Here is a 10,380-nt window from a genome sequence, read left to right as displayed (position 1 = left end):
TCCTGGCTTCTTGTTATTTTTAACTTTCCAGTGCTTTGGAGAAACTTACTTAAAACATTTTACCTTTTAACTAACTTTTAAATCTTGAATAAAGTTATATACAATATTCTAATGTATAGAAAACATTTAACAGGAAAGCAGTTTGCTTGTGTTACTGACATTACTGAGATGAAAACCTGAATGCCACATTAGTTTATACATTGAGAAGTTCATTTTGTGCTCGCATATCAGAGGGATGTTAAAAGGTGCTCCCATACAGGGTAAGCATCATATAGAGCAATTCCAAAGTATTTCAGCTCATCTTCCTTTGTACATAATTAACAACATTCTGAAAGCTTCCATGGGAAGAACAGAGATCCAGTACTGAGATGTGCCAAAGGATACACTTGTGGCTTTTTCCAAAGTAAGCATAACTTTAGGAACCGAGATGAGCTTCCACAGAGCAAGCTTTCTTAATACTAGCTGATGCCTAATGGATCAATAGCAATCCTACCTTTATTTGCTACCCAGGGATTTCTTTTTTATATAGTAATCAGTAAATTTTTAGAAACCTTATAGGTATGCAAGACTGGAGAAACAGTTTGAAATAACAGAAGGCATTACTTGCACAGAAAAGAAAATTATCTCAAGCTCAGCTGCATCAGGCCTCAGCTAATATATTGCAACAGAGTCCTGAGGCAAGCCCTGTCCTTGAAGAATGTGGCTATTTCATCTTGCAAAAAGAAATCCCCAAAAATAGAATGAAAAAAATATGGTCACGCTTGACATTCCTGGTCCCATAACTTATGTGCTTAGTTTAAGAACTACCTATTTTCCAGTAAAGAGAGATTGAGCATTTCTGTGTAACTACAATTTGACCCTGGATAATGAATGATAATTAAGGATATGCCATGCAATTTACTAGTGTGTATTACTGATACTAGTAGTCTTTAGTCTCCAGCTTTTATAAGCTAACTTTTATAGGAGAAAAATATATTTCATTAGATAGGAGAAAGGGAGATGCTTTTTGAGTATTTCAACTGCCCGAAAGTGTTCTCAGCTGTAGCCATTGATGCAGTAAGCTCTTCTCTGCACACCTGCCTCTTCTGTGCAAGGATTACAGCTAAAATAAGGAAGCCTGGTACTGTTGGTAGCTGCAGTTTGGAAGGTTTAAACTAATTCTCCCTAAAAAGAACAAATTTTTTAATTATTATTTTTGGGTCAATCTATAGTCAGACCTATTGTCATCTAAAGTGTAAATGCTTCAGTTAGTGTGAACAGAATTGCAGGTGTGCTTGTACCCTCTAGAAAACACTTTCAGTCTGGGTAATGAGCAGTCACACAGCTTACACCTCACTGCTTCTGCCCTGCTGGAAATCACTGCTCTGTCTGCAGCGTAGTTGTGCTCACGTACCATCCAAGTACTCGGCTTTTCCCCACATCCACACTAGAGCCTGTGGCATTGGAATGCTTAAGACACTGCACTTAGGTTAAGTGCTGATCAGTTGTCAAGGCTTATCTTGCCCAAACTCCAGTGTTGAAAATGTAGCTGTTAACTTAAAAGGCTTTTTTTGAAGGTTTTTCTGGGAGTGGTCCCTGCCTTTAGTTGTTACATAAAGCAACTTGTGCTGAAGTGTGGCAACGTTTCAGGCAGAGGTTGGTACAGTATTGGGTAAAATGGTTGTCCTCTGTAAAAAACTTGAGAAATGTAAATAAGTTCCTTTATATTTCCTGGTTTTCCCAAACTTTTTTTGATTGAACTGTATTTGAAAACCCTCAAAACCTAATTCAAATAGCACTGAATTATCACTGAAGTATTAGGTTACTAACCATTGTGCTATCGAGAGAGGTACGAAACAAAATCATCAGTAGTTCAATTAGCAGCTGGTACTATTTTAATAATTTTTTAAATAAAAATTGCGAATAATTTTTTTTATAAAAATGCAGCAAAAGTGCGCTTAACATTTCAATATTCAGTATTGCTGTCAGCTGCGACAAGCCCAATAACAAAAAACAGCTTGTAACTTACTTTTTATTAACTAAGACTGCCATACTCAACTCCAATGAAAAAGATGGAACACCATTAAAAGATGTAAAAACCCCTTGCATATGTCAATATTACTAAATTGTCTTCCACTTCCAACTTTGGTTATATCAGAAACAGTTTCCCTACAAGCGTCTTTGTCCTGGCTGTTCCTGTCACATGTGCTATTATGAAGAGGTGTACACCTGCTCTTTTATACTGCAGTTCCTGGGTTTATGCTTGTATTAAACAGAACCTCCTGTATTAAAAGATATTAACTTCATGTATTACGTAAAAATTTTGGATGACTGGGTAGGAAACGCAAATGGTGCTCAAAAAAACCAAACAAAGACAGCACTGGGTTGTGGGTACGAGAGGGATGAATTCCAGTAAAAATGACATTTTTAGAGTGTTAGGCAATAGCCTTTTAATAGGTATCTTCCCAGCAGGAAAACTACCAATATTAACATTTAATTTTTTTTTTTAATGGTGTTGAAGTCTCCACTTTTGTTCATATCCACTAGTGAAGGGAAAAGACACTCAGTAATTGCAAGTAACAGAACTGGTATGTAGTCCTTTATTCCCCTCTCCCTGTTTTGATTTGCCCTCAAAAAGCTTTTTAGAAAAACAGCCTTTTCTGGAACCCTTACAAAACCAGTGCCTTAACCGCCCACATTGCAGTCACATCAGTCTCTTGGGGTCAATCTTCTCCAGGTGCACCAGAGGCTTCAGCTGCTCAGCAAAGTTCCTCATGTCATCAGAGACCACGTCTTGCCCCGCTGGCGCAACCACGTTGAGCTCCACCAAGTAGGACAGGGAGAGCGGCTCGATGCTCTCCGTGTTTCCCGGCATCAGGATGCGGAAGATCTTGTACACCACGATCTTCATGATGCCCTTGCGGAACACGTGCCCCTTGGCCACGAACTCGTGGTCCATGCGGAAGCCCATCTCCACCAGGAAGTCCGTCAGGTTGTCGGATGTGGCAATGTCCACGCAGTTGCGCACCAGGGCGTGGCGGTTCTTGTCGCCGATCTCGGGCTGCCCCAGGTAACGCAGGTGCCAAGGCATCCCGGTCTTGTCCATGGAGCGCCGGGCGCGCAGCACGAACGGGCTGGCCTGCTGCCCCTTCAGCAGGAACACCATCTCGTGGTCCAGGAACGTCTCGGGCTCCATGTTGTCGCACAGCCCGCGCAGGCGGTGCAGGAGGCTCTCCAGGCTCTGGTCCAGCACGCTCCCTGCGGACACAGCGCCGCCGTCACCCCCTCCCGGGCTCCCGCCGCTGCCCCCGGCCCGCCCGTGCGCGGCTCCTGCCCCGCACCCCCCGCTCCCCGGCGGCCACCCGCGTCGCCCGGCCCGCCCGCCGCCCACCTTGGAGCAGGTACTCCATCATGTTGATGGTTCCGCCCGTGACGGGCATCATCGTGACCGGCGGCGCCTCCATCGTGGCCGCCCGGACCAGCGGCGACGGGCGGGGGCGGCCGGAGCGGCGGCGGCGCGGGCGGCAGCGCCGCCTGGCGGCCCGGAGGTGCCGCCGGGCGCTGAGGGGCGGGGACGGAGCCGGCCCTCCCCGGTTCGCACAGCCGGGACGGGGCCTTCGGCGCGCCCAGCGACAGGACGGGCAGCTGTGGGCGGGAACTAAATCACAAGTTTAACGTCAACGTGAGGAAGAGCTTCTTTACATTGAGGGTGGCAGAGCACTGGGACAGGCTGCCCGGGAAGGTCATGGAGTTTCCCTCTCTAGAGACATTTTAAATCCACCTGGACATGTTTCTGTGTCAGCTGCGCGAGGTGACCCTGCCTTGGCAGGGGGGTTGGACTAAATGATCCCCAGAGGTCCCTTCCAACCCTAACAATTCTGTGATTCTGTATTTCTACTTTTTATTTTAGTCTGCACAAAGCAGGGATCTGGGTGGTTACCCATGAAAGGCTGGCTTGCCGATCATCAAAACTTTACGCTATTGATACATTTTAACAAACATGAATGCACCGTCATTCTTTGGTTACAAGTTGCATAACTTCTCTATTAATTAGCAATCAAACCCCTATTTGCCAGTTGTATCTCTCACTTCTCCTGCTCATTAGTTCCCACGTGCAGTTCTTCCCTCCATTTGAGCCAGGGGGCCGTTTTGAGTAGGTAGTGAGTCCATAGTCACAGTCACTCCCTGTCGGTATTATGTTTCCCCTAGGTACTGCCCAATCCTGCTGACTTCACTCCTGGCGGCTCTCGTCCAGACAGCCTGTTCATCTTGGGGTTGTCTTCTGTTTTCCTCAAAACAAAAGATTATCCAAGCGTATGACATTCACAATGCAAGTGCTTAGTCATAATTGTTCAGCTACAGCTACTGATAACAACCAATAAAAAAATCTGCAAAGTTCGGTTCAGACTTTGAGGGGTTCAGATCTTGAGGCACACAGCACAGCTCCTCCCACTCCCCTCCGCAGGGGGAGGTGGTGTGTGCAATGATTCCATGTAACATCTCCATTGAAAATACCCCAATCTGTCTCTCGCTACCTGCCATTCAGTGCACCAGGGTGCAGCAGCAAAGGGGCCAAGGCTCTGAGATGTTGTGGGCTGGGCTTCAGCACCTGCAGCAGTTTGGGTTAAAAATTGTTATCAGGGGTGCAACAGGTGCGATCCATTGGTTCAGAAAGGCAGAAATCTCACCTGGACACAGCCAGGTTTGAACTGTTTCTAGGTGGAAAGCCTCTGTGTTCAAAAACTAGCAAAAATGCCCAGTATGTACCAGTTACATTTGCTCCTGTTCGTCCCCCAAACTAGAGTTATATATTTGACCTTTTCCTCAGCAAACAAACAAACCTTCCTGCCACACAGAAGGTGAACAGTGAGTCTGTCTTTCCTTCGTCAGCACTGACACAGCAGTGGTGTCCCCTGCCTCCCCCCATTACATTGTATAAGTTTTCACACAAGTTGAAGACCTGGAAATGAGAAATGGCAGAAGTGTGCACTCCCAGGGCAGCGATGTTTTATTTCAGCACTGAGGTATTAGAGGTCTCTTGGAGTAGTGCCAGGCAGGGGTGACCTGAGGGGCACAGTGCAATCCATAATGGAAATATGAGGGAACCACACCCCAGGGAGCCACCACAGTCAACACACATTGTACATACTTCTCAGATTGCAGAGAAGAGGCCTGTGTTGAAGTAAAGTAATAAAATAGTCAATAAAAGGTTTGGGTAATGGTTTAAAAGCTTCCTTACACTTCAAGGAGCAAAAAATAAGTTTTCTCTTATATACAGATCAACTATAGTTAATCTGATCATAATACAGTTAGCATGAAAAAACTGATATTGAGAGAGATACCTAGAAAAAGTAAAAAATGCATTTTAGCATTTCACAAAGAGGCTTTTCTGAGGCTTGCTTCTTTCTGTGGTGATACAAATTGTTTCTTCTGCCTAGCTGAGGTGCACAGTAGGGTTAGTTCAGATACCTAAAAAATCTAAGAGGATGTCAGTCTTCTATTTTGAAGTGCAAATTGCTGCAAAGCTGCAGCAACCTTAAGTATTTTTGCCCCACAGTCTAAGAAACTATGCAATGGTGCCATTCAGAAAATAAATGTTTCCCCAAACTGGTCAACCCCCCTGTAGTTCTCTCCTCACCAGTAGTGTAAAAAACAACAGAGAAAGAGCTGCTGAGCTCTTTCACGTGGGCTTGGAGGCTCTGTGGTGCACCTCCATACTTTAAAGGTATCCTAAAAAAACCTTTTTCTGCAGTTCTTGAAGATAAGATGCAGCAGACAGCAACAACAGTTGATCAGGCAGATGGAGGAGGTGGAGAGAAACAGAGATAGAAATGGAGGGTAAACATGTTATTCCAAGCCACCTACCTAAGTTCTATTCCACTCCCTTTAAAACCCTTCTGACTCACCTGTCTGAGTCAGGGAAATAGGATGCCCTTGTGGGGCCAGGCCTTTATCTCAGCTCTGTGTCACAACTTGTCAAGTGCTCAGAGCAGAGCAGACCCATGTTCACACTGAAATAACACCAGCAATAGGGAGGGTCAGTTAGATGTAAACTGGATGGGAAGTTTTTTTCTTCCTTGTTACTAAAACTGGGACTTTCTTTTCTCACTCATCTCACAGGCTTTGGGTCCAAATCCCCACTGTGTCACATCTATTAATCAAAAATGCTTTTAGACTAAGCATACAACATGTTCCATTCATTAATGGTGAATTAAAAACAACAAGTCTTTCACTGTACAATTCTGTGTGCGAGCTTGTTGAAATTAGTTCACAGAACCACAGAATCATTGAAATTGGAAAAGACCCCCAAGGTCATTGAGTCCCACCTATGACCAAACATCACCATGTCAATTAGACCATGGCACTAAGTGCCACATTGTCATTTTTTTTTTAACATCTCTCAGGATGATGATTCCATCACTTCCCCAGGCAGCCCCTTCCAATGCTTGACAACCCTTTCGGTAAATAAATTCCTCCTGATGTCCAACTGTAAGGGGGGTACTTTTGAATTAGTTGATCAATGGAGCATAGAGGCGTGAGAAAGGAATCATATTAGGATGTGAAACCAGCTGGAGTATGGTGCAATGTAACTTCATGGCACAAGCTAATTGTAAGGTCCATTGTGCTTTTTAGCAAGTCAACTTGATAGCCCCTATTATCAGAGCTGAGTTCTTCCTTGGTTTTGCTACACATTGCAGGATAGATACATCTACCCTTGAAACACAATGGTAGAGGTCATACATAGGGGTGAGAAAGATGATGATGGGAGGAAGATTATGTGGGCAGGGGTCGCTCGCCCCTTGCCCTACAAGTAGGGCACGCGCAGACTGTTGCCATGAGGTAATGATTAGCTGGTGTTTGGCTGCCATTCAGGCATCACCTTATACTGTGTACTGGCCCTACATAGTGTAATGTGGAACTGATAAAAATGGGGTGTCAGAGCTGCTGAGCTGAGCGATCCTCATCCTACCACCGAGACTGTGTTGCTCCGCGGGGACGCCCGCTAAGCACGGGCACCGACCAGCTGCTGCAGATCCTGACAGCCCTGGCCTGTCTGTGTGGGCAAGCACAGTTTATTGATAGGAAGCAACTGAGAGAACAAACTTTTTTAATATCCCTTTAGTGTCCCTTTAATTCCCCTTTTGCTATTGAATATTTTTACATAAATAAGTTTTTCATAGTATTTTTCCTTTAATTTCCCCTTTTACTAACTGATATCATGTTAATAGTTATCGATAATATTGTGTTAAGATCCCTTTTTGGTATCCCTTTAAACTCCCTTTTTACTAGTTAATATCGTATTATAAATGCTGTTCGTAGCATTTGTTTTTAAGGCCACACAATAAGGTAGTTATTTTGTATCTTTTTTAGCTTTTGATTCTTTTTACTAAGTTTATTATTATTATTACTATTCTCACTGTAATAAAAGATACTTTGTGTGTTTGAATGTTTCTGGCACTTATTTTTATTCGGGACATGTATCCAAATGAACTGTTACACCAACCTGAACCTCCCCTGGTGCAGCTTGAGGCCATTTCCTTTCTTGAGGCCATTTCTCCTCAAATTTGTTGCCTGGGAGAAGCAGCCAACCCCCACCTGGCTTTCAGGTAGCTGCAGAGAGCAATGAGGTCTCCCCTAAGCCTCCTTTTCTCCAGGGTAAACAACCCCAGCTCTCTCAGGTGCTCCTTGTGCACCAGACCTTTCATCAGCTCCATTGCCCTTCTCTGGACTCACTCCAGCATCTCAATGTTTTTCTTGTAGTGAGGAGCAATTACTCCACTCAGTTACGTAATAGGCAATTTATATCACAAGTTCATTACACAATTTGCATTTTTTAAAAGCCATCAACAGAATTGCAAGACACGGATTACTCACTAAGTGATTTTCTGTCTTAGATAACTCAGGGGCTGGGTTGTTCTTAGCCATTTCACCACAAGCAGTGATGTGTCAATAGCAGAGGCACTATTGTAAATAAAGGGACTATATAAGCTTACAGCACAGAGAGAGGAAACAAAAAAGTCAGGTAATTGATGACTAATTACCAGACTCAGTGTAATACATGTTATAATTTATTTCTCCCCACCTCACAAAGCAGGAACATTTTCCAAGATAGATATTTCAATGAGCTGGCCAGCCTGGTGGCTTCCAGACTTGGCTCTGTTCCTAAATTTGTATCACCAAAGCAAAAACTGAAGTTGCATTTAGTTTTCTATATTATGTAATTCTGTTCCCTGGATTTTAAATGGTCATTGTTAAATATTAAGAGAGACTGCTGTGAGAAAATTTATTTAGTGAATGTTCAACCCTTTAGACTTACCCCAAAACAATTTCCATATGGGGAAACCAAGATTATTTCTCAAAAAGTACAATTCTGTTTAGCCAGAAACTCTACCAAACAGCAATGTGCTCCTGATAGACCTGCTCATTTTCCCAGTGTTCAGAAAAGTAGAACTAATTTTAACTTTTAGAGTTGTTAAACTGGACCTTTTTCAAAGGGTTTTCACCCTTGGTAGCACATGCACCCTTGGACAGTGTATATAGGAGGCTTTGGCTGGTTGTGGCTTGTGGGCAAAACACTGTTGGAGTAATCAGTGCTGGGTAGAGGAAGGTTGCAGTATTGCCAAGTGGTTTTGAGGGTGAAGATTTTCTGGGCAGCTTTACATGGTGACTGACTCCTTGGAAGACCACTTTTCTGAGATTCTGGATCGATGATGGCAGCCTATGGCATACACACATTACAGGATTGACTTCCATTTGTCTTGGAGACCAATGGTTCATTAAGGGGAAGTAGGAAGCAATTTGGCAAACCAGGTGGAGAGCTAGAAGCTACAAACTCATGTGCTTAGACTTGCACTGAGCATGATAGACTTGCCTAAGTCTGGTCCTTCACTCGGTGGTTCTAGGAGAGACTGGTAGTTGGCTTAATTTTTATGGCATGGTTAATTTCATCCTGGTGTTACAGTTTGTGAAAATGGACTGACCTTGTAAAATTCTTCTCCAGAAGAATAAAGTGGCTAAGGAAGGAATTATTTACTATCAGGCTGCTCATACTGGAAGAGAGAAGTTGTAGTTGAAAGTGTTCAAGGCCAGGTTTGATGGGGCTTTGAGCAACCTGATGTTTTGGGTGGTTGATAAACAAAGAAATGCTTTCCATTCTGCTACTGCTGCCTAGTATGAGCTGCAAGGAGAAAGGATAAAGGGCTGGCTCCTGCTGACACACAGGCTGTGTCTAGTGCACTGTGTCCATGGGAGAGGCCTCCAGGAGGATGCAGGGAGAGGAGGAAAGCTGCATAATTATGTCTTCACTGTGTGCCACATATGGGCCACATGATGGGAAGAAAGAACCATCAGGTCCATTAGGCTGATGCCTTTTCAGCCTGTGTAATCGGCAGTGTTAGGTTACAGTTGGACTTGATGATCCTAAAGGTCTATTCCAACTTAAACAACTCTGTGATTCTCTGGTCTACGGAAGATGTTCCTGCCCATGGCAGGGGGGTTGGAACTAGATGATCTTTAAGGTCCCTTCCAACCCAAACCACTCTGTGATTCTAAGAGCTGGTCTTTACTCGGCTGTTGTGGATCTCAGCTGTTGTGGATACTAGCGCCAAGATCTATATTTTCTATTTTTGTACAGGCTGTGGCTGGAATGGAATTAGTTGTCTCCATAGTAGCCTGTACAGGGCTGTGTTCTGGATGAGACTAACAGCACTGGTTACATAGCAGCATTTTGGTTGTTGCTGAGCAGTTTGCCCAGCACCAATGTTTTCTTTTTTGTGCTTATTTCAGCCCTGCACCTGTTGGCCAGTGAGTAGGCTGCAGGTGGGCTAGAGGCTGTGAGGGAACACAGGGGGTCACATCTGATCCTGACTGACCACTGAGATATTCCATACCGTATGGCATTGTGCCGAGCACTAAAAGCTCTGGGAAAAATATGAGAAGGGGGGAACTGGTGTTTATGGCATTTGTCCTACCAAGTAACTGATGGTGTGTGGAGGGTCTGCCTGCTGATGGGAATAAACTTTATATTTTGCTTTCCATGTGAAGCTTCATTTTCCTATTAAACAGTCTTTATCTCAATCTATGAGTTTTCTCACTTTTGCCCTGCTGATGCTCTCCTCTGTCTTGCTGGGATGGGGGTGAGCAACAGCTAAAACCCCCAGAGTTCCCTGAAAGCAGACTGAAGATAAACCAGTAGTGAAGATGCATCACTGGGTAATTTGCAAAAGACCTGGAGCTCTGTAGAGATCAGGTTAGCTTTGGAGGCAGGGCTTCTCCTTCCCACAGGCCAGCAGTCATCTCTGAGCAGGAAGAGAAGGTACAGAATTGTCAGTACTAAGAGTGGCACTGGATGCACAGCACTGTCATTGCATTGTGTGTCAGGCAAGGTGGACCTGAGAGGAA

General features: G+C 44.3%; 1 protein-coding gene across 1 annotated transcript; it reads right to left on the bottom strand.

Annotated features, from left to right (window-relative positions):
• Nucleotides 1-2,549: 2,549 nt before the first annotated feature.
• MED18 (mediator complex subunit 18) lies at nt 2,550-3,486 on the bottom strand. Its single transcript, XM_027710038.2, has 2 exons — nt 3,371-3,486; nt 2,550-3,237 (listed from the first exon to the last, which is right to left on the bottom strand). Exons 1-2 carry the CDS (start codon nt 3,441-3,443, stop codon nt 2,684-2,686), a joined length of 627 nt encoding a protein of 208 aa, XP_027565839.1. The 5' UTR covers nt 3,444-3,486; the 3' UTR covers nt 2,550-2,683.
• Between the last annotated feature and the right edge of the window lie 6,894 nt (nt 3,487-10,380).

This window comes from Pipra filicauda, unplaced genomic scaffold, assembly GCF_003945595.2.
Source record: "Pipra filicauda isolate LSUMZ 115617 unplaced genomic scaffold, ASM394559v2 scaffold35_size7292922_pilon, whole genome shotgun sequence".
NCBI classification, from domain to species: domain Eukaryota; kingdom Metazoa; phylum Chordata; class Aves; order Passeriformes; family Pipridae; genus Pipra; species Pipra filicauda.
Note: the sequence above shows the minus strand (reverse complement) of the source record. Positions and strands in the feature narration are given on the sequence as shown.